The sequence below is a fragment of the Rhinoraja longicauda genome, chromosome 18 (assembly GCF_053455715.1).
Source record: "Rhinoraja longicauda isolate Sanriku21f chromosome 18, sRhiLon1.1, whole genome shotgun sequence".
In the NCBI taxonomy this organism is placed as follows: domain Eukaryota; kingdom Metazoa; phylum Chordata; class Chondrichthyes; order Rajiformes; family Arhynchobatidae; genus Rhinoraja; species Rhinoraja longicauda.
In genome coordinates, this window is record NC_135970.1 from 31641463 (window position 1) to 31664342 (window position 22880).

The 22880-nt window shown below is 57.7% G+C and overlaps 1 protein-coding gene across 2 annotated transcripts; it reads right to left on the minus strand.

Annotated features, from left to right (window-relative positions):
- Window positions 1-1224: 1224 nt before the first annotated feature.
- Window positions 1225-14005, minus strand: LOC144602389 (interferon regulatory factor 3-like). Of its 2 annotated transcripts, none has more exons than XM_078415458.1 (9): window positions 13874-14005; window positions 12232-12418; window positions 10442-10527; window positions 9659-9719; window positions 8371-8472; window positions 7901-8047; window positions 7089-7481; window positions 3786-3898; window positions 1225-3113 (listed from the first exon to the last, which is right to left on the minus strand). In XM_078415458.1, exons 1-9 carry the CDS (start codon window positions 13988-13990, stop codon window positions 2952-2954), a joined length of 1368 nt encoding a protein of 455 aa, XP_078271584.1. In that variant the 5' UTR covers window positions 13991-14005; the 3' UTR covers window positions 1225-2951. The 2 variants fall into 2 exon arrangements, with proteins under 2 accessions (XP_078271584.1, XP_078271583.1); XM_078415457.1 differs by lacking the exon at window positions 13874-14005 and adding an exon at window positions 13125-13555.
- Between the last annotated feature and the right edge of the window lie 8875 nt (window positions 14006-22880).

Genomic DNA, 22880 nt, shown 5'->3' on the forward strand with positions numbered 1-22880 from the left:
GTGAACAGGAGTGTTGGTGATTCCTGCCCGTGCACGGAGCCCAGTCGGTGTTGCTCGGTGTGGGAGGTGACAGGAAGTGTTGGCGGCTGCGAACGGTCCGTGATCTCACCTCCCTTCCGTGCTTGGCTCGGGAAGCGGGACACGGCGGCCGCGGCGCACGGGAGCGGAGGGGCGGCTGCTGGTGCCGACGGACGGGCGTGGGTGTCGTAGGCGGCCGCGGGTAGTTTGCGGTAGTCGTGGGTGGCGTAGGCGGCCACGGGTGGTTTACGGTGGCCACGGGCGGTGGTGTTGGCGGAGGCGGCTGCGGGTGGTGTTGGCGGTGGCGGAGGCGGCCGCGGGTGGTGTTGGCGGTGGCGGAGGCGGCCGCGGGTGGTGTTGGCGGAGGCGGCCGCGGGTGGTGTTGGCGGAGGCGGCCGCGGGATGCTCTGCAGCAGCCGGGCGAGCGGGTGGATCGCAGCCCGCGGCAGCTGCACAGGGCGGCGGTGGAAGCAGCCGACTTTGGGCATGCCGCTGGGCCAGGCTCACCCCTACTTCACCCATCCAGTGCCGCCACCACACCCGGCCTTAACGTGAGGAAATAAGGAACCGCACATCTCCTTGGGCCAAGATCGGACTTTTCAGACATTCGGAAGTTGCCCGATGGCGCGGGAACGAGGATGTTCCAGATGAAGCTCTATTGCCCCGCCATCCGGGCCGTGTCCTCTTCTCGCCGCCACTATCGGGCAGGAGGTACAGAAGCCGCAAGTCCCACACCACCAGGATCAGGAACAGATACTTCTCTACAACCACCAGGTTCCTGAATCTACTCGCACAACCCTAACCCCACAACTGAACACTACGGGCCACCTCTTACACAACCGCGGGCTGTTTCCTAATATCTTGCTTTTACTTTCCCCTGTCTCGTGTTCTTCATGTAACATTTATAACAGGTATAATTTGTCTACGTCTATGTGCCCGCGACGATGCTGCAAGAAACATCTCCATTGTACCGGACCCTCCCCGTGACAATTAACCGACTTGAGTTGAATCCCAGTGTTGCCGCCCGCGCGTGTCCTGGGCAAACTCGGGGACCTCACGTATACTTCCCTCGCCCGCTCAATAACTAAAGTGGACAGCGGAGTGGCCGATCTCTGGGTCACTCCGCCTGTTACACCCCTCCAGCCTGAAAAATCCCAGTGTTGTTTGCCACCAGAGACAGATTTCAATTCATTCCAAGACACGTCCTTCAGTACAATTCGTTTAATTTGTACACCGGTCCCTCCAGGCTCTTGGTCCAATGCCTTTCAGACCGAACATTGTACATCCCCCTACAGCCTCTGTGTGTCTCCTCTCCGACACATCGCAGAGTCGACACATTTGCTTCCCCCGAGGATGCTGACAGTTTGATTAGACTTTGATCCATTCGATTAGATCCGTTGACTGTGGTCCGTTTGATTAGATTGTGATTCCATTTCTTTGATCGTTGACCCCAACATCTTGCAACAGTGGCCCGGCCCTCCCCCCCCTCCCTCCCTCCTTCCACACAGGGTTTGCCTTTGTTGCTTCCAGCCCAGTGCATGAGCCAACATCTGCTGTTGTGTTGGAGGAAGCTGCAGATGCTGGTTTACACTGAAGATGGACACAAAATGCTGGAGTAACTCAGCGGGACAGGCAGCATCTCTGGAGAGAAGGAATGGGTGGCGTTTCGGGTCAAGGCTGCTGTGAGCCTGTGACGTGTACACTCTGGAACTGGGGAGGGTCTCGGTTTTTAATTCGCAGAGATTGAGTTGAGAATTGAGGTTCCGGAGGGTTGTAATCGGGAGATTAAACTGGAGGTCAAATTGTTGTTCCTTAGTTTAAGAGAAATCAGGATGGTCCAGGATATTACAGACCGGGAAGCTATTGGAGAGGATTCACTCCCATTTGTAAAAAAATTGGCCAATTGGGGATAGTCAGCCTAATAGACAATAGGTGCAGGAGTAGGCCATTCGGCCCTTCGAGCCAGCACCGCCATTCAACGTGATCATGGCTGATCATTCTCTGCGTCTGATCTGCGTCTGTTCGACTTGATGGAGTTTTTCGACGAGTTGACGAGGGTGATGGATGAGGGTTGAGCGGCAGATGTTGTCCACATGGAAGGGAGAAACAAAATGCTGGAGTAACTCAGCGGAACTAGCACATCTCCGGGGAGAAGGAATGGGTGTCATTTCGGGTGGAGACCCTTCTTCGGACTGATTTGTCTACATGAAGATGAGTAGGCACTTGATAAAGCTCCTGGTGGGCTGATCCAGGAGGTTAAGATGCAGGAGGTCCACGGAGCCGTTTGTGTTCCGACCTGGTTCCGAAGGGTATTCAGGCTGCAGCTCCGTGACCCGTTAACGTTGGCTCCCTCCATCGCCGGGTCCGGTGACTCGGGACCAGGAGGGAATGCTCCCGGCCGGGGAGAGACCAGCGGCCAGCGTCAGTCGCCCCCGGTTCGGAGCGGGGGGTCACAGGTCAGGGCCTGGGTGAGGGAGGTCACAGGTCAGGGCCTGTGTGGGGGAGGCCATAGGTCAGGACCTGGGTGAGGGAGGTCACAGGTCAGGGCGAGGGAGGTCACAGGTCAGGGCCTGGGTGGGGGAGGTCACAGGTCGGTCTGGGTGGGGGAGGACACAGGACAGGACCTGGGTGAGGGAGGTCACAGGTCAGGGCCTGGGTGGGGAGGTCACAGGTCAGGGCCTGGGTGGGGAGGTCACAGGTCAGGACCTGGGTAAGGGAGGTCACAGGTCAGGGCCTGGGTTGGGAGGTCACAGGTCAGGGCCTGGGTGGGGGGGCTGCAGGGGGGAGGGGCAGAAAAATAGTCCAGCGAGATGGGGGTCATGGGTTAAAGGTCCAGCGGAGGGTCAGTGGTCCATTGTCCTAGGGGTCGCAGGTCAGGGCCAGAGAGTGAGGGTTAGGGGTCATTGGGGGTCAAAGGACCCTGGTCTAGCGGGTTAGAGGTCGAGCTCCATGTCCTGCGCCTCCCGCAGCAAAGCGAGCAGGCTGTCGATGGAGGCGGTGCTGGAGATGTGCAGACTGACGTTGTCACTGTCCAGTGAGGAGGCGCCGTGCTGCTGGGCCATCTCCGTCAGTGCAACCCACGCCTGGGGCACCACCTGTGGGAGCAGCACCCCGGGGTGGGGGGGTGGTCAGTGTGAGGCGACAGCACCCTCACCACATACCGACCCCACCCCCTCACCAGGTCCCCGGCCCCACGCCCGCCCAGCACAAAACATACTCGGAGACGCGCCCTGGCCTAAGATTCACCGCCCTCTGTCTGCAAAAGTTGCCCCTCGGGTTCCTGTTAAATCTCTCCCCTCTCACCTTAAATCTGTGTCTTCTACTTTTAAACTCTCCCGCCATGGGGAAACGGCTGTGAGTGTTCATCCCCTCCCCCCCCTCCTCCTCCTCTCACAGTGACCCCCCTCCTCCCACAGTGACGCCCCTCCTCCCACAGTGACCCCCTCCCCTCACCCACCACAGTAACCCCCCCTCCGGTTCATAGTGACCTCCCTGCCCTCACAGTGACCCCCTCACCCAACCTACCTCTGCCCCAGGTTGTGTATCCGCCATAGTTACCCCCCCCCCCCTCCCGCCTCCTGCACTCCGGGGACACAGAGACCCCCACAGTCGTCCCCGCAACCTCTGAGCTCCGGCCCCGGTGAACGACTCTCCCCCCCTCCCCCCGCCTTGGTCGTGGGATCCTGCAGTGCGTAGTGGGTCGGCGAGGACCTGCCCCCCCCCCCCCACCGCCCCCACACCCCCTCACCGCCCCCACACCCCCTCACCTTGACCAGGATGAGCTTCTTGTTCTGGTTGCTGCGCAGGAACTGCTGCCCGAAGCACAGGTAAGCAGCGCAGCAGGGCGCCCCCCCGCGGTGCTCCAGGAACGCGGTCAGCTCTGCAACCGGAACGGCAGCGTCAGTGAGGGGTCAGTGAGGGGCGGACTGGGGTCAGAGGGGGTGGGACTGGGGTCAGTGGGGGGGGGGACCGGGGTCAGTGAGGGGGGGCCAGGGTCAGTGAGGGGGGGGACTGGGGTCAGTGAGGGAGGGGGGAACTGGGGTCAGTGAGGGGGGAGGACTGGGGTCAGTGAGGGGGGGGGACTGGGGTCAGTGAGGGGGGTGGGGACTGGGGTCAGTGAGGGGGGAACTGGGGTCAGTGAGGGGGGGACTGGGGTCAGTGAGGGGGGGACCGGGGTCAGTGAGGGGGGGGACTGGGGTCAGTGAGGGGGGGGGACCGCGGTCAGTGAGAGGGGGGACCGGGGTCAGTGAGGGGGGGGGACTGGGGTCAGTGAGGGGGGACTGGTGTCAGTGATGGGGGGACTGGGGTCAGTGAGGGGGTTGGACTGGGGTCAGTGAGGGGGGGGGACTGGGGTCAGTGAGGGAGGGGGGGACTGGGGTCAGTGAGGGGGTTGGACTTTTTTTCAGTGAGGGGGGGACTGGGGTCAGTGAGGGGGGGGGCTGGGGTCAGTGAGGGAGGGGGGACTGGGGTCAGTGAGGGGGGGGACTGGGGTCAGTGAGGGGGGACAACTGGGGTCAGTGAGGGGGGACACTGGGGTCAGTGAGGGGCGGACACTGGGGTCAGTGAGGGGGTGGACTGGGGTCAGTGAGGGGGGGGACTGGGGTCAGTGAGGGGGTGGACTGGGGTCAGTGAGGGAGGGGGGGATGGGGTCAGTGAGGTGGTTGGACTGGGGTCAGTGAGGGGGGGGACTGGGGTCAGTGAGGGGGGGACTGGGGTCAGTGAGGGGGGGACTGGGGTCAGTGAGGGGGGACCGGGGTCAGTGGGGGGGGGACCGGGGTCAGTGAGGGGGGGCGGGGTCAGTGAGGGGGGGGACTGGGGTCAGTGAGGGAGGGGGGAACTGGGGTCAGTGAGGGGGAGGACTGGGGTCAGTGAGGGGGGGGACTGGGGTCAGTGATGGGGGGGCGACTGGGGTCAGTGAGGGGGGGGACTGGGGTCAGTGAGGGGGGGGGACCGCGGTCAGTGAGAGGGGGGACCGGGGTCAGTGAGGGGGGGGGACTGGGGTCAGTGAGGGGGGACTGGGGTCAGTGATGGGGGGGACTGGGGTCAGTGAGGGGGTTGGACTGGGGTCAGTGAGGGGGGGGACTGGGGTCAGTGAGGGAGGGGGGGACTGGGGTCAGTGAGGGGGTTGGACTGGGGTCAGTGAGGGGGGGACTGTGGTCAGTGAGGGAGGGGGGGACTGGGGTCAGTGAGGGGGTTGGACTTGGTTCAGTGAGGGGGACTGGGGTCAGTGAGGGGGGGGGCTGGGGTCAGTGAGGGAGGGGGGGACTGGGGTCAGTGAGGGGGGGGACTGGGGTCAGTGAGGGGGGGACCACTGGGGTCAGTGAGGGGGGAACCACTGGGGTCAGTGAGGGGGGACACTGGGGTCAGTGAGGGGGTGGACTGGGGTCAGTGAGGGGGGGGACTGGGGTCAGTGAGGGGCGGTCTGGGGTCAGAGGGGGTGGGACTGGGGTCAGTGAGGGGGGGGACCGGGGTCAGTGAGGGGGGACCGGGGTCAGTGGGGGGGGGACCGGGGTCAGTGAGGGGGGGGCCGGGGTCAGTGAGGGGGGGGGACTGGGGTCAGTGAGGGGGGGGACTGGGGTCAGTGAGGGGGTGGACTGGGGTCAGTGAGGGGGACTGGGGTCCGTGAGGGAGGGGGGGACTGGGGTCAGTGAGGGGGGAATGGGGTCAGTGAGGGGGGAGAGACGGGTCAGTGTAGAGGGGGTGGGACTGGGGTCGGTGAGGGGGGACTGGAGGCAATGAGGGGGGTCAGTGGGGTGAGGGGGTCTGGGGTCAGTGAGGGGGACGGGGGTCAGTGAGGGGTAGAGAGGGACTGGGGTCAATGTGGGGGGGGGGGGGAAGATAAGGTATTCCGCGTTTCCCCCGAAAACCCCCACCGCCGCGACCGCTACACATCTGCATGTCCCAAACGAGAGGACCCCGCCCCCCTCCCATCACACAACTAGAAGTCGATCGCAACGCCGCCACCTCCCCACCGCCCCTCCCCCCACCACCTCCCCCGAGACCCCGAGCTCCAGCATTGTCTGTACGGAGTTGGCCAGATGTTCCGAGTGGTGGGACATTCACGAATGGGGAGGGGGGGGGGGGTAAATCAGGAGGGGGGGTAAATCGGAACCTCTTTCGAGTGAATGATCGGGGACCAATACGGGGGGGGGTGTCTGCGGTAGGGCGGGCTGGAAGGGCCGAGTGGCCTTCCCCACCTGTTCCCTGTGACCCGGGGAGTCGCTCCTTTGCTGGTGGTGGGGAGAGGCAGTGCCCTCACCCCCACCCCCACTGGTCTGGGTTTGAACCCAAAGCCCGCCCTATGTCACGTGTGGGGGGGGGGGAGGAGACGGGTCATGGGTCGGGAATTGGGGAGGGGGGGAGGGGGGTCATGGGTCGGGAATTGGGGAGGGGGGTTAACCAGCTGGGACCTCATTATGAAGAAGGGACTCGACCTGGAACGTTACCAATCCGTGTTTTCCAGAGATGCTGCCTGACCGCTGAGTTACTCCAGCACTGTGTCTATTGCCGGCTCGGGACTTCATTCAAGCATTTAATGCCCCCCTACCCCCCTCCCGCCCCCCGTTACCCACATCTGAGGGGTGGCGCTGGTACATCAACATTTGGACAGGTACATGGATAGGACTGGTGTGGAGGGATATGGGCCACACACGGGCAGGTGGGACTAGTGTAGCTGGGACATGTTGGCCGGCGCGGATGAGTTTAGTTTAGAAATATAGTTGCAAGCAGGCTCTTCGGCCCAGCGAATCCATGCCGACCACTAATCACTAGTTCCATGTTATCCCACAGTCCAAAGACGTGCGGGTTTGCAGGTTAATTGCCCCTTTGTAAATTACCCCCTAGTGGATGAGGAAAAGGGGCAATTAACCTGCAAACCCGCACGTCTTTGGACTGTGGCAGTAAACCAACGCACCCGGAGGAAACGCACATGGTCACAGGGAGAGCGTGCAAACTCCACACAGACAGCGGCCGAGGTCAGGATGGAACCCGGGTCCCTGGCGCTGTGAGGCAGCGGCTCTACCCGCCTCTCCAAGGGGCGAGTGACCGCGCTGTGTGCGACCCTGACTCACCGCGTACGAAGTCCCGGAGGCAGAAGATGCGAGTGCGCTGGTTGCGGTTGAGTTTGACGGCGCCGCCGACCTGTCCCGGTCCAGGCACCGGCTCCGGGCCGCTCTCGGACCGGGCCCAGAACACCTGGCAGCGACCCAGGCGCTCGGCCAGCACGTCCCCCGCCCAATGGTGCAGCAGCAGCCCGCCCTCCACGCTGGCCAACAGCCGCTCCGTGAAGCCCCGCTGCTTGATGTCGGGTAGGCTGTCGGTGGGCGGGAGGCAGACGGGCTGGAGGTGAGACAGAGCCGGCTCCTCCTGCCGCGAGTACAGGCGGCAGCCCCCGGCGTCCGTCACTGTACAGTGGAGTACTTGGCGGCCTCGGTAATACACCGTGATGTCCAGGTCACTGGGCACTGTGGGGGAGCAGAGGCAGGGGCGGTGAGGGAGCGCCGCGCTGTGGGAGGGGCGGTGAGGGAGAGCCGCGCTGTTGGAAGGGCGGTGAGGGAGCGCCGCGCTGCGTGGAGCAGTCAGGGGGCGGTGAGGGAGCGCCGCGCTGTGGGAGGGACGGTGAGGGAGAGCCGCGCTGTGGGAGGGGCGGTGAGGGAGCGCCGCGTTGCGGGGAGCAGAGTCAGGGGGCGGTGAGAGAGCGCCGCGCTGCGGGGAGGCAGGGGCGGTGAGGGAGCTCCGCGCTGTGGAAGGGGGCGGTGAGGGAGCGCCGCGCTGTGGAAGGGGGCGGTGAGGGAGCGCCGCGCTGTGGAAGGGGGCGGTGAGGGAGCGCCGCGCTGTGGAAGGGGGGGGGTGAGGGAGCGCAGCACCGACGGGTCGTGCGTACCATGACCGTTGAGGAGGGCTGGTGCCCCGGGAGGCAGGTTGGGGTCAGCCGGGGGGTGAAGGGGAGCAGGGGGGTACACGGGTCTCTCCTGGTTGAAGCCCCCCTGTCCACACGCCCCCCCTCCCGCCTGCGGTCCCCAACAGCGCTCTAGGAGAGAGAGACAAGGGTCAGTCCCTGCGGTCACCCCTCCCCCCCACAGTGAACCCCCCTCCACCCCATAGCGACCCCTCCCCCCCACAGACCCCCCGCCCCCCCACAGTGACCGCCCCTCTACCCACAGTGCCCCCCCTCCCCCCACAGTGACCCCCTCTCCCCCACAGTGACCGCCCCTCCCCCCACAGTGACCCCTCCCCCCCCCACAGAACCCCCCACAGTGACACCCCTTCCCCTCCAGTGACATCCCCACACAGTGACCCCCTCCCCCACAGTGCCCCCCTCCCCCCACACAGTGACCCCCCCCCCCTACTCACCCGCCCTCCCTTCCTGCTCCGCAGCTTCTGGGGGGAGGCAGCTGACTGCAGCGCCCCCTTGCTGGTGGTGGAGGAACAACGAGTGCCCGGCGTCCAGCTGATCTGTAGAGAGAGAGAGTGGGGTCAGCCTGGGGGGGGGGGGGGGGGAGGAAGAAGGACAGAGACAGGGAGAGAGACAGACAGATAGAGGCAGGGAGTGAGAGGGGTCAGCCTGGGGGAGGGGAGAGAAGGACAGACACAGACAGACAGAGAGAGGTCAACCTGGCAGAGAGAAACTGACGCAGAGGGACAGAGATAGAATACAGGAGATCTTTTTTTCCCTGTGGCTCTCAAACTGTACAACTCCAATCCCTCCTGACGCACAGGTTTGTAGACTTCTGTACAACTCCAATCCCTCCTGTCATGGGGTAGACGGAGACTGCCCCCACCATTCTCAATCTTTGCACCCCCCCAATCCTTTCCACTCATTACTAATACATGTTTCATGTATTTTGTGATTTATGACTGATGGCAGATCAATTTCCCTCCTGGGATAATTAAAGTTCTATCGTATCATATCGTATCCCGTCCCGCAGAAAGAGAGGTAGGTCACACAGTGCTGTGTGGCATGGAAACATTCTGCCACCTTGCCCATGCTGACCTAGTTGGCATTCTAGGCTACTCCCATTTGAGTGCGTTTGGCCCATATCCCTCGAACCCGTTCCTATCCATATAGCTGTCAAACGCTGTGATTGTTCCCATTTCTACCGTTTCCTGTCTGTGTGGGACCACTCAATCTCATTCCACTTGGTGCAGTGGGTAGAGCTGCAGCCTCACAGTGCCAGAGATCCATGTTCACTCCTGACCACTGAAGCTGTCTGTGTGGAGTTTGCATGGTTTCTCCCCGTGACCGCTTGGGTTTTCTCCGGGTGCTCCAGTTTCCTCCCACATTCCAAAGACGCACAGGTTTGTAGAATATTTGGCTTCTGTAAATTGCCCCTAGTGTGTAGGGAGTGGATGAGAAAGTGGGATAAAGTGGAACTAGTGTGAATGGGCGAGTGATTGTCAGTGCGGACTGGGTGGGCAGAAGTCGATGGCAGTTGTCAATCGGTGGGGGGCAAAGAGACCCCTGGACAGAGAGAGGGCGGGCAGTATGTGAGCGGTCAGTGACCGAGCAATGGTCACAGTGGTCAGCAGCACTGCCCACACCTGCTCTCCCTCCGTGAACGTGGGGCGGTGTGTGGAAAAGGGGACAAGGGAGGGCAGGGACCGGTGGGGGGGGGGGGGGGGGGGACAGTGTGGCACCAACCTGCAGGGCTGTCAGACAGACTCATCAATTCAAAGTGCGGCATCACGTCATCCACAGGCAGCTGGTGACAGAGTAGAGGGTCATCACTGACTTCACCCATGACCCCCGCCTGCTCAAGCCCCTCACTCCCTCTACTCCCTCCCTCCCACCCTGCCCGTCCCGTTACACCCCTTCCCCCACCCCCGCTCACCCCTCCCTCCCCCCGTTACACTCCTCCCCCCGTCCACATTCACTGCCCTGGGTTGGGTGGGGGTGGAGAGGTTGGGTGGTGGTGGAGGGCTTGGGTGGGGAGGGTGGTCTGGTGGGGGTGGGATTGGGGTCGGGTGGTGATGCAGAAGGAGGGGGTACGTACCTGAGCAAGGGGGTCTGCTCCTAGAAGGAGGCTGGGCTAGGGGGGGATCATGTGGGGGTTTGGGGAATGGGGTAGGGGTTGCGGGAGGGAGGGGGTTTGGTGGGTATCTGCGGTGGGAGTGGTTGTCAAGAGGGGGTTAGGATTAGGGGGGAGGGGGTAGGTATCGGGGGAGGCCAGGCGGGACTGGGTCGGTGGTACCTAGCGTTGGGAATGGGAGCGGGGGGAGGGGGGATGGGAGCTGGGGCAGGGGGAGGGGAGCTGGGGAGGCATCGGGGTTGTGGGTGGGTGCTGTGGAAGGGGGTACGTACTGTGGGAAAGCCGGCGCTGGGCTGGGTCGGTGGGGATGGGGGTGGGGTGGGGTGAGGGGTCGGCGGGAGGTGGTAGGTATTGGAGGGAGGGAGTGGGGGTGCAGTGGGAGAGGGGGTACGTACCTGGAAGAAGCCGGGCTGGGTCGGGTCAGTCTCGGGGCTGACGTGCAGAATCGATTCCAGCTCCTCGTCTACTCCCACCAGTCCGTCTGAAACCATAACCACGTTGCACATCACTCTCTGCTGCCTCCCACCAGGCCATTTTGCTGGGAAACCCCTGCTGGCTCTGGCTTCCCCCTCCCCACAAATCCCCACTATATTCTGCACTCAGCTGTTTTTCCCATTGTACTACCTTTTGTATTTGTGTACGGCTTCATTCCACGTCTGAAGAAGGTACCTGACCCAAAACATCACCTATCCACGTTCTGCAGAGATGCTGCCTGACCCGCTGAGTTATTCCAGCACTTTGTGTCCTTTCTTGTAAACCAGTGTCGTGTGAGGGAGGGAGTAAATGAGGGAGTGGGACCTAAGCAGTTCCTTGTTTCTTCATTCTACATGTACAATATATTTGACTAATGTGTTTTACGACTGTTGGCAGATCAATTTCCTTCTGGGATAAAAAAAAGTTCTATTGTTTCACATTGTATTAGACCTCACTACAACTTCCAGCATTCCACAGAAAATAATCAAAGTCATCCAACCTCTCCCTGCTGCTAATACCCCCTAAACTAGGCATCATTCTGGTAAACCTCCTCTGCACCCTCTCCAAAGCCGTCACATCCTTCCTGTAACGGGGCAACCAGAACTGCACACAATACTCCAAATGCGACCTGACCAAAGTCCTATAAAACTGCATTGTGACTTTGGACTCTTGTGCACAGTCCCATTGATGAAGACCAGCATACTTTACCTTCTTGACCACGCGTACTGAGGCCCTGTCAGACAGGTGATTGCTAGTCATGGGTGACTAGAATCAGAGCAGGATGAGACCATGCAGTGTACATGGGTCAGACATGCGGTGCGAGGGTGGTGTACACGCGGTGTGAGACAGGTGTACATGCGGTGTGAGAGGTGTACACATGGTGTAAGAGGTGTACACATGGTGCACATGCGTGTGAGGACAGTGTACACAGTGTGGGAGAGTGTACACACTGTGCGAGAGAGTACACGTGGTGTACACATGGTGTGAGAGAGTGTGCATGCAGTGTGAGAGGTGTACACGCGGTGTGAGAGTACACACGTGGTGCGAGAGTGAACACGGGGTATACAGGCGGTGTGAGTGTTCACGCTGTGTGAGAGTGAATGCGCGGTACACATGCAGTGTGAGAGACGTGTACACGAGGTGTGAGAGATGTACACGGTGTGAGAGGGGTGTACACGCGGTGTGACAGAGGTGTACATGCTGTGTGAGAGGTGTACACACCTTGTGAGAGGTGTACACGATGTGAGAGAAGTGTACACGCGATGTGAGAGAGGTGTACACGCGATGTGAGAGAGGAGTACACATGGTGCACATGCGTGTGAGGGCAGTGTGCACAGTGTGGGAGAGTGTACACGCAGTGTGAGAGGTGTACACATGGTGTGATGGAGGTGTACACGCGGTTTGGGAGAGGTGTACATGCGGTGTGAGAGGTGTACACGCAGTGTAAGAGAGGTGTACACGCGGTGCACATGCGTGTGAGGGTGGTGTATACAGTGTGGGAGAGTGTACACCCTGTGTGAGAGAGTACACGTGGTGTACGCACCGTGTGAGAGAGTACACACGGTTTGCGAGAGTGTACACGGTGTGAGAGTGAACACGCGGTACGAGAGAGGTGTATACGCGGTGCGAGAGGTACATGCGGTGTGAGGGAGGTGTATACGCAGTGTGAGAGAGGTGTATACGCGGTATGAGAAAGGGCGAGTGCAGGTACCTGGTGGAGTCTCAGGGTTAAGGTCCACGATGCAGTAGACCTTGTGTGGGTCTGTGGATTCCTTGGAGTGGTCGACCAGCAATTTGAACGACTCGTTGCTGTTGAGGGCGCAGCGGAAGTTGGTTTTCCATCTGGGGGGGTCGTTGGCATCTTCCCTGTTGAAACGACCACTGGAGATCGCCCAGTCCTGGAGAGTGAGGGGGGTTAGTGACGACAAATCAACAACTCCTCCCCCCCCCCCAACCGCCCTCTCCCTGTCTTGGAGTGACCAGAAAAGGCAGCTTCCCCCCCTCCACCGATCCCCAACCCAGCCCCTCCGCCCCCCGCACTGCCCCCTCAGTGACTAGAAACAACTCGTATCCCCCGCCTTGCACCCCCACACCACCGCTCAACCAGCCCCCCTCCCGCGCTGTCTCTCCCCCGCCTCCCCTTGATCTCCAAGTGCTGACATGTATGTTCCCTGTATGTGTCATGCGGTGGGTCCCGTGTGTGGTTGGCACCGCGGAGGAGCCGTGCCCGTGGCAGCCGGAACACCGCGGCGCTCCCTCCCTCCCCGCCCCTCACCCCCTCGGCGCTCCCTCCCCCACCCCACCCGCGTGGTGCTCCCTCACCTCCGCCGATGGAGATCCCTCCCTCCCCTCCCCCACCCCCGTGGCGCTCCCTCACCTCCGCCGGTGGAGATCCCTCCCTCCCCGGCGGCGCTCCCTCACCCCCTCCGTCCCTGCCTCCCCTCCTCACCCACACGGCGCTCCCTCCTCTTCCTTCTCGCTGCTGCGCTCCTCCTTATCCCCCTGCGGCGCTCCCTCCTCTCTCACCAGGAATCCTCCCCCATCCCCCCCCCCCCACCCCACCGAGGCGTCCCCTCCCCTTTTCCCAGCGGCGCTCCCTCCTACCCGGAAAATGCGATAGTCGGCCTCGGTCAGGTCCTGTCGGGACGCGTGTTTCCAGGGGATACAGAATGTGTTCCGCCGCCCGTCCACCCACCCCAGCCCCGGGTAGAGGCCGCTGTCCACCTGCGCGATCAGCCACGGCCGTAACTGCGGCCTGTTGTGGTTCATCCCGCGGCCGGGGAGCGGCGCCGGGACTCGGGGAGCGGGCGGAGAGAGGCCGGGACACCGGGAGAGAGAGGGGCCGGGGGATGGGGAGCGGGGCCGGGGGAATGGGAGAGGGGCCGGGGGAAGGGGAGAGGGGCCGGGCAGCGAGTGGGCGTTGAGGGAGCGTCCGAGCGGTGAGGGAGCGCCCGGGGACCGGGACCAGGGATCGGAGTCAAGTCCGAGCCGGAACACGACCTCCCTCGCTCGCTCCGCCTTCACTCCTCCTCTCATCTCCTCCCCATCCTCACCCGCTCCGCCCCCCCCCCCCCGATACCCTCCTCCCTCACGTGTTCATCCGACTCTACCCCCCACCCCCTCTCCCCCTCGCCTCTCAGGGCCGCGGGACGTCACGGGGCCGCGGCGCCGCCTCTGCTTTCTCTGGGATAGAGGGAGGCTGCAGCGAGATAGCAGAGAACCTACGGGCCGAACGACCTCAAACATTACCCCCCCCCCCCCCTCCATCCAATCACACGCATCCTCAATGCGTCCGGGCCCCACCGCAAATCTCCCGTTAAATCTTGCCCCCCCCCCCACCTTCGTTAACCCACCTCAAAGCTATGCCCTCTAACGATGAAAACGGTTCTGGACTCCCCAATGTTGGGGGAGTCCAAAATCAGGGGCCACAGACTAGAAATAAAAGGGTCTTGACCCGAAACGTCACCCATTCCTTCTCTCCAGAGATGATGCCTGACCCGCTGAGTTACTCCAGCATTATGTGTCTGCCTGGGAATAAAGGGGAGGCCATTTAAAACTGAAATGAGAACAAATACTGGTGTCTGATCGGGTCTGGTCTGACTCCAGCCACACCTGAATCTACTTCTCTGCTGTTGCCATGAACGTGGGCCCGACAGAGAGAGTGACCACTCCCCTGGTCGCCCGGTCACCCACTCGCAGCGGTGGGGACCACAGGCCGGATCATCCGGAAACACAAGGAACCGCAAGTGCCGGAACCCTGAGCAAAACACAAAGTGCTGGAGTAACTCGGCGGGTCGGGCGGCATCTTTGGAGAAAAGAGATGCGTTATGGTTACACTCTCTGTACGGAGTTTGTACGTTCTCCCCGTGACCTGCGTGGGTTTTCTCCGAGATCTTCGTTTTCCTCCCACACTCCAAAGACGTACAGGGTTGTAGGTTAATTGACCGGGTAAATGTTTAAAAAAATTGTCCTTAGTGTGTGTAGGATAGTGTTAGTGTGCGGGGATCGCTGGGCGGCGCGGACTCGGTGGGCCGAAGGGCCTGTTTCCGCGCTGTATCTCTAAATCTAAATCTAAAACTCTAATAATCATGAGCTGAGGGAATGGACAGACGAAGGTTCGGGTCACGGCCGTTCTTTCAGACTGAATTGAAATGTTGTTTGGAATAATGCCGCTGGGTAATGAGGGGCGGGTCTGTGCTGCCAGGGATCAGAGACAAGCTGGATTCGCAGAGTTTACTGCGTGTGGCATTGAGATTGGTGTATCGAGCAGGGACCAGAGGTAGATGGGAGGTGCACATTGCTCAAGGCCGTATAGGGTGACACAGTCAGTCACCACCGTTCCCTCCCACTGCGCCCATCAAATAGCAGGAGCTTCGGCTAAAGTCCAGGCAGACCAGAGGCCTGGATAGGAAAATAACTGCAGATGCTGGTACAAATCGAAGGTATCACAAAATGCTGGAGTAACTCAGCAGGTCAGGCAGCATCTAGGAGAGAAGGTTTATTCACAAAATGCTGGAGTAACTCAGCAGGTCGGGCAGCATCTCGGGAGAGAAGGAATGGGTGACGTTTCGGGTCGAGACCCTTCTTCAGACTGATGTCAGGGGGGCGGGACATCCTTCAAGGAGAGAAGGAATGGGTGATGTTTCGATCAGTCTGAAGAAGGGTCTCGACCCGAAATGTCACCCATTCCCTCTCTCCTAGATGCTGCCTGGCCTGCTGAGTTACTCCAGCATTTTGTGATAGTGGACGTGGGGAGGATGTTTCCACTAGTGGGAGTGTCTAGGACCAGAGGGCACAGCCTCAGAATAAAAGGCCATTCCTTTGGGAAGGAGATAATGAGGAATTTCTGTAGTCAAAGGGTGGCGAATCTGTGGGATTCGTTGCCACAGAAGGCTGCGGAGCCCGTCAGTGGACATTTTTTAAGGCGGAGATAGGTTTTTGATTAGTACAGTGTCAGAGGTTATGGGGAGAATGGGGTTAGGAGAAAGTGATAGATCAACCATGATTGAATGGCAGAGTAGACACGATGGGCCAAATGGCCTGATTTTACTATCACTTATGAAAGACAGCTGAACATATTGCCTCTCTCCCACACTCCGTACAATCATAGTCACTCCAGAAATGCAGAGACCACCATTGAAGGTCCCCCCTTTCCATCCCCTGCCCCTGTTCACTCAACCTGATTGCCTGGGCTTCCTCTGCCCACCATGACCACTTTCAAAGAACATAAACCAGTACGCACACAAACAGGCCCTTCGGCCCACAATGTGTGCCCAGCATGATGCCAAGACCAACCCCTCTCGGCCTGCACATAACCCATACCCTCTATTCCCTGCATATCCATGTGCCTATCCAAAAGTCTCGTAAAACCACCACCACTCCTGGCAATGTGTTCAGGCACCCACCACCCTCTGTGTAAATACCTGCTCTACACATCTTCACACGTTGCCCATCTCACCTTCAAGCCTACCTGGGAGAAAGGCTCTGACTGTCTGCCCTATCTATGCCTTTCAGAATTGTATCTACTTCTATCAGGTCTCCCCTCAACCTCCAGCGTTCCAGAGAAAACAATGCAAGTCTGTCCAACCTCTCCCTGTAGCTAATAACATCTGATGCATGCATCATTCTGGTAAACCTCCTCTGCACACTTTCAAAAGCCTCAACGTCCTTCCTGTGATGGAACAACCAGAAATGCATGCTAACAAATGTGGCATTACCAAAGTATTAGGTTAATATAGCTGCATCAGGACTTCCTGACGTTTATACCCCTACATCCCCAACGACATAGTGGTCAGTGAGTTGGCTGCACATTACCTCAACAGTAGGTTAATGGGAGAATCCTGGGAGATTTGATGGGTATGTTTGAGAGGGAATCAGGGCCCATGAGAGTGTTGTAGAGCAGAGGGATCTAGGAGCACCGGTACATAGTTCCCTGAAAGTGGCCTCGCAGTGAGGTAGAGTGGTAAAGAAGGCTTTTGGGAAATTGGCCTTCAACAGTAAGGGCAGACTCTACCTGTTCAAATGCCTCTTACCTGCCTTCACCCTTCCTTGGGCAGGTAAAGGTGGTGGGATGAAGACCTTGCCTGTACATCGGAGAGGGAGCAGTGTTGTCACGCCAAGGGTCTGAAACCTTTGTATGTGGCCTCAGCGTGATCTTACTAACTTACACTCTTGTACTTAGTATGATTTCATAACTTCAAAAAGGATAGGAGCAGAATTAGACCATTCGGCTTATCAAGTCAACTCCGCCATCCAATCACGGCTGATCCATCTCTCCCTCCTAACCCCACTCTCCTGCCGTATCCACATAACCTCTGACACCTGCACCTATCAAGAATCTATCTATCTCTGCCTTAAAAATATCCACTGACCTGGTCTCCACAGCCTTCTGTGGCAAAGACTTCCACAGACTCACCACCCTGTGCCTCGTGTGTAGTAGGATTGTCACTGAACTATATGCAAATAAAACCACGACTTGGGTACATGTGACAACAAAATACCACAAAGGCATCCGATGGTCTCTCCAGGGGCCAGCGGTTTCCGTCTGACTGGATTTCTGTGTCTGAGGGGGGAGTAGAGACTACTGAGATCAGCGACATCAGTAGCCCGGACAGAACTCTCCGCTCTCTGAAAGAATGATGGCCATTGAATCACAGGGTCGTGAAGCAAAGGCCCGTTGAATTGTTCGGCCCATTGAGTCTATGCTGACTTTGATCCAGCATTTGATCCATTCCCGTGTAGGACTTAAGTGCAGATGCTGGTTTAAACCGGAGACACAAAATGCTGGAGTAACTCAGTGGACCAGGCAGTATCTCTGGAGAGAAGGAATGGGTGACATTTCGGGGCGAGACCCTTCTTCAGACTTCTCGACCCGACACGTCAGTTTGTGTTTATCTTTGACCCATGCCTCTGCCCTCGGCCTCTGATTATAGACAGCTCATCTGTGGGGAAAGGTCTCATCATCTACCCAACCCCTGCCCCTCGTTGTTCTTCCATCAGCTCTCCGCACAGTCTGAACAAGGGTGACACAAAATGCTGGAGTAACTCGGGGGGACAGGCAGCATCTTTGGATCTTCTCTCCAGAGACGCTGCCTGTCCCGCCGAGCTCCTGCAGTATTTCGTATCTATCTTCGGTGTCAACCAGCATCTGCTGTTCTTCGTTTCTCCAGTTTCCGCACAGTCTCCTCGGCTCCAAGCCCAGCCTGGCCCCGTCAGTCGTGGACACACCATGGATTTCCGTGGAGTGAGCGGGTGTGGTGAAGCGTCGTGTTGGCAGCAATGGCAGAGGGGGGATGAGGATCGGAGGGACCTGAGAGGGTAGGAACCTCACGGAGGGGGTGGTCAGTGCTGTATGGGTGAGTGGGGCGGTGGAACCACATCAGCCCCGCGCTGTAGTCCCACTGCCGGGGTACAGGGAGCAGGAGAACCCGCCTCGCTGAGAGTGGGGCCCGCTCCGGGTCAGCGCCACGGAGGTGTCCGTGGAGGAGCCGGCGGCGAGAGTGGAGAGGTCGGTGCAGCCATCAATGATGGACGGACGAGGGCGGACACGTGGAAGTGAGGACGTCGCTGCCGGGGGAAGGGACTGTGGAGGAGACGGTGTGTGGGGGTGGACCGCCCCGCTGTGAGGAGGGGGGGGGGGGGGGGGGAGAACAAAGGAGGACCTGGCGTAGATACTGTGTACACTTTGTAACTTAAGTATAAGAAAATAACTGCAGATGCTGGTACAAATCGAAGGTATTTATTCACAAAATGCTGGAGTAACTCAGCAGGTCAGGCAGCATCTCAGGAGAGAAGGAGCGGGCGACGTTTCGGGTCGAGACCCTTCTTCAGACTGATGTCAGGGGGGCGGGACAAAGGAAGGATATAGGTGGAGACAGGAAGATAGAGGGAGATCTGGGGAAGAGAGGGACAGAGGAACTATCTAAAGTGGGAGAAGTCGATGTTCATACCACTGGCTGCCCAGGCGAAATATGAGGTGCTGTTCCTCCAATTTCCGGTGGGCCTCACTACGGCACTGGGGGAGGCCCATGACAGAAAGGACAGACTGGAAATGGGAGGGGGAGTTGAAGTGCTCAGCCACTGGGAGATCAGATTGGTTAACGTGGACCGGTGCAGGTGTTAAGCGAAGCGATCGCCGAGCCTGCGTTTGGTTTCGCCGATGTAAATAAGTTGACATCTGGAGCAGCGGATGCAATAGATGAGGTTGGAGGAGGTGCAGGTGAACCTTTGTCTCACCTGGAAAGACTGTTTGGGTCCTTGGATGGAGTTGAGGGGGGAGGTAAAGGGACAGGTGTTGCATCTCGTGCGGTTGCAGGGGAAAGTGCCCGGGGATGGGGTGGTTTGGGTGGGAAGGGACGAGTGGACCAGGGAGTTACGGAGGGAACGGTCTCTGCGGAACGCAGAAAGGGGAGGGGATGGGAAGATATGGCCTGTGGTATACACTTTGTAACTTTGTCAGCACCCACTATGTGGCGACTATTTGCATACCTTGGGTACGCAAGCAGAGAATTTCACTGTGATTCGTCACGTGACAATAAAGTATTCATTCATTCATTGATTGATTGATTGCTGCAGCTCTCCCTCCCACCGGGCTCCTGCGATACGGCAGAGAAACCAAGAACCCGCCGAGTTACTCCAGCACGTTGTGTCTGTCTGTCTCTGGTGTTTCAGCTGCTGGGCTGACCTTGCTTCAGCCTGGTCCTGACCCCAATGTATACAGTCTCTGCACTTCCTTGTGTCGACATTTCTTGGTCACCTTGGTAGGCCTGGAGAAAGATGGGCCGAAGGGCCTGTTTCCATGCTGTACAGCTCTATGGCTGTAAACTAAAGCACACCCCGGTGAATGTTCTAGAAGGACCAGCTCGCCCCGGTGGGTGACGGGTCCCCTGCGCCTGACGAACCTCTCCCAGAAAGTTTCGTGAGTTCAGATCTTGTTTCACAGCAACGAAACGCGCACTGGTTATAGAGGAGCAGCCACACAGACACGTCCACGGTGTGGTGACACAAGCACAGTCCAACTGCCACTCACACTACACACCAGGCATCCTCTCACCCTTGGCAGCAGAGTCATAGAGTGATACAGCGTGGAAACTGGCCCTTCGGCCCAAAATGTCCTATCTACACTAGATCCACCTGCCTCGGCTTACTCCATATCCCTCCAAACCTGTCCTACCCATGTAGCTGTCTAACTGTTTCTTAAATGTTAGGATAGTCCCAGCCTCAACTGCCTCCTCTGGCAGCTCGTTCCATACACCCACCACCCTCTGTGTGAAAAACGTACCCCTCAGATTGCTATCAAATCTTTTCCCCTTCACCTTCAACCTACAGCTGCTGGTCCTTGATTCCCCTACCCTGGGCAAGAGACTCTATGCATCTGAGGAAGGGTCTCGACCCGAACGTCACCCATTCCTTCTCTCCTGAGATGCTGCCTGACCTGCTGAGTTACTCCAGCATTTTGTGAATAAATACCTTCTATTTGTACCAGCATCTGCAGTTATTTTCTTATACTATGCATCCACCCGATCTATTCCTCTCATGATTTTATACCCCTCATCCTCATACGCTCCAAGGAATAGAGTCCCAGCCTACTCAACCTCTCCCTCAGTCCATCTAGTCGTGGCAACATCCTCGTAGATCTTCTCTGTACCTTTCCCACCTTTCCTACAACATGGTGACTGGTCCACACGGCAACCCTTGCACCAGCTCCCATCCAAACCCACAGGCTGCACCCCACACATCCCCACCCCTCATGATCATGGACACACGGCTCAGGACATGCATGCTTCCAGTGTGAAAGGATCATTAGGCACAGAAACAGGCCCTTCAGACTAACTCCTCCATGCTGACCAAGTTGTTCCATTCAAGCTAGAAGGGTCCCACCTCGAAACGTTACCCGTCCATTCCTTCCCCAGATGCTGCCTGGCCCGCTGAGGTCCTCCAGCACTGTGTGTTGCTTGAGGTTCCAGCATCAGCAGTTTCTTGTGCCCCCATCTAAGCTAGTCCAATTTGACTGTGTTTGACCTATATTCCCTCTAAACCCATCCTACGACCTCATCTGGCAGCTCGTTCCATATACACACATTTTGTGAAAAAGTTGCTTCTAACCTACATCCTCTAGTTCTTGATTCCCCTACCTTGGTAAAAGATTGTGCATTCACCCACTCTATTATCCTCTTGATTTTATACATCTCTATAATATCCCTCCCCATCCACCTCTGTTCCAAGTAAAACAACCCTGGCCTCTCCACTTATTATTGAGTGCTTGCCATAATCTCAGGGGAGCAAGATGTCAAGAGTACAACATGAGAACTGTAAACAGCTGAGCTCACAGCTACCCTGGGGATAGTTTGTGCCATGTAGCATCTCTGCCTCTATCTCATCACCCATCCACTAATCAACAAGTAGTCAGCAGACTAGCACGTGCAGAGACCTGCAGCCTCACAGCTCGTGATCCCGGTTCGATCCTGGCCTCCGGTTCCTTCTGTGTAGGGAAAAAAAATCACACAAGTGCTGGAGTAACTCAGCGGGTCAGGCAGCATCTCTGGAGAACATGGATAGGTGACGTTTCACAATGTGCTGGAGTAACTCAGCAGGTCAGGCAGCATCTCTGGAGAACATGGATAGGTGACGTTTCACAATGTGCTGGAGTAACTCAGCGGGTCAGGCAGCATCTCTGGAGAACATGGATAGGTGACGCTTCACAGAGTGCTGGAGTAACTCTGCAGGTCAGGCAGCATCTCTGGAGAACATGGATAGGTGATGCTTCACAGAGTGCTGGAATAACTCTGCGGGTTAGGCAGCGTCTCTGGAGAACATGGATAGGTGATGTTTTGGGTCGGGATGGAGTTTACGCGCACTGATCGTGTGGGTTCCCCCCAGGCGCTCTGCTCCTGGAGAGTGAGATCCACATTTTGCACGGATAGGAAATGTTTAGTGGGACTTGGGCCAAACGCAGGCAAGTGGGACTAGTTTATACACAGGAATCCTGGTCGGCATGGACGGGTTGGGCCGAATGGTCTGTTTCCATGCTGCGTGATCCTATGTGGAAATAGGGAGGGCACTATGTTTCCTACCATCACATTCTTCTTCATGAATCACAGTATTTTCTGCCTCTGCTTTTCAATTGCTCCAGGACTTAAACTGCTTGGAATGAAATGAATTCTCTGAAATGGGATGGATGTTGAACTCAGACACGATGTGGGTAATCCTTCACGGAGGCCAGTGGAGCCTTGTCCCGACATTGGACCCTGTACATACACAACCCATTATTGAGGAGCAACCTCACCCTGCTATTCCAACAGGTAGCGTGCAATCACACAGATTTGCATCTCTTTCTTTATCCATCAGTTCCTAGGCACTAGAAAATAAACAGCTCTCTTTCCAAATATTGTTTAGGTTATGCGCAGGTAGGTAAGAGATAGTCTTGGCATCATGTTTAGCACAGAAATTGTGGGCCGGAGGGCCTGTTCTTGTGCTGTACTGTTCTATATTCTAGTGAATCAGCTTGTGCCAGATAGTCGACAGGTGTACAGTGGAGAGTGCACTGACAGGTTGCAACATGACTTAGTACGGGCACTTAAACACCCAGGAACAAAGGAGACTGCAGAGTGGAGATAACAGGTACTGATCTCCCCACCATCAAAGGGATCTGCATGAGGCACAGCACATCATTAACCACTACTTTACAACTATGATCTTCTAAGGCTGCACTTTGGACTTCAGTTTTGTACTATTATGGTTGCCTTGTATTAGTTATTAATTTATTGCATTGATTCTTATACTCTCTGTGTGTTATTGAATTTACAGTACTGTTAAGCTGCAGCAAGTAAGAATTTCATTGTTTCGTTGCCAGTACAGAAGACAATTAAACACGCTTGACTCTTAATCAGGTGGCTGAATGTTGGAAAGAAAAGACCGTGAGAGTTGAAGAACGAATCATAGCTTCAGAATATGGTGCAGTGAGTGCGGTACAGCACGGGAACAGGCCCATCGGCCCACCACATCCACACCAATCCATTTGCCCACATTAGGATTGTGTCCATCTAAACCTTGTTTAATTAAGAATGGAAACAAAAGAGACTATAGCTGCGGAAATAACGATCAAAAGCAAAATGCTGGAAGAACTCAGCGGGTCAGGCAGCATCTGTGGAGGCACAAGGTGCAAGTTGATCCTATGTCTCGACTTGGATGTACATTGCATGTTGGGTATAGTTAATGATTTCAACATAAGCTCGGTTTCTCGCTCCACAGACACTTCCTGACTGCTTCCAATATTTCCTGTTTTGTTTCAATTTTCCAATATGTATCTGCAGTATTTTTCTCTTAAATTATCAGTAGCAATTGGCGTTAAAAGACATTTTG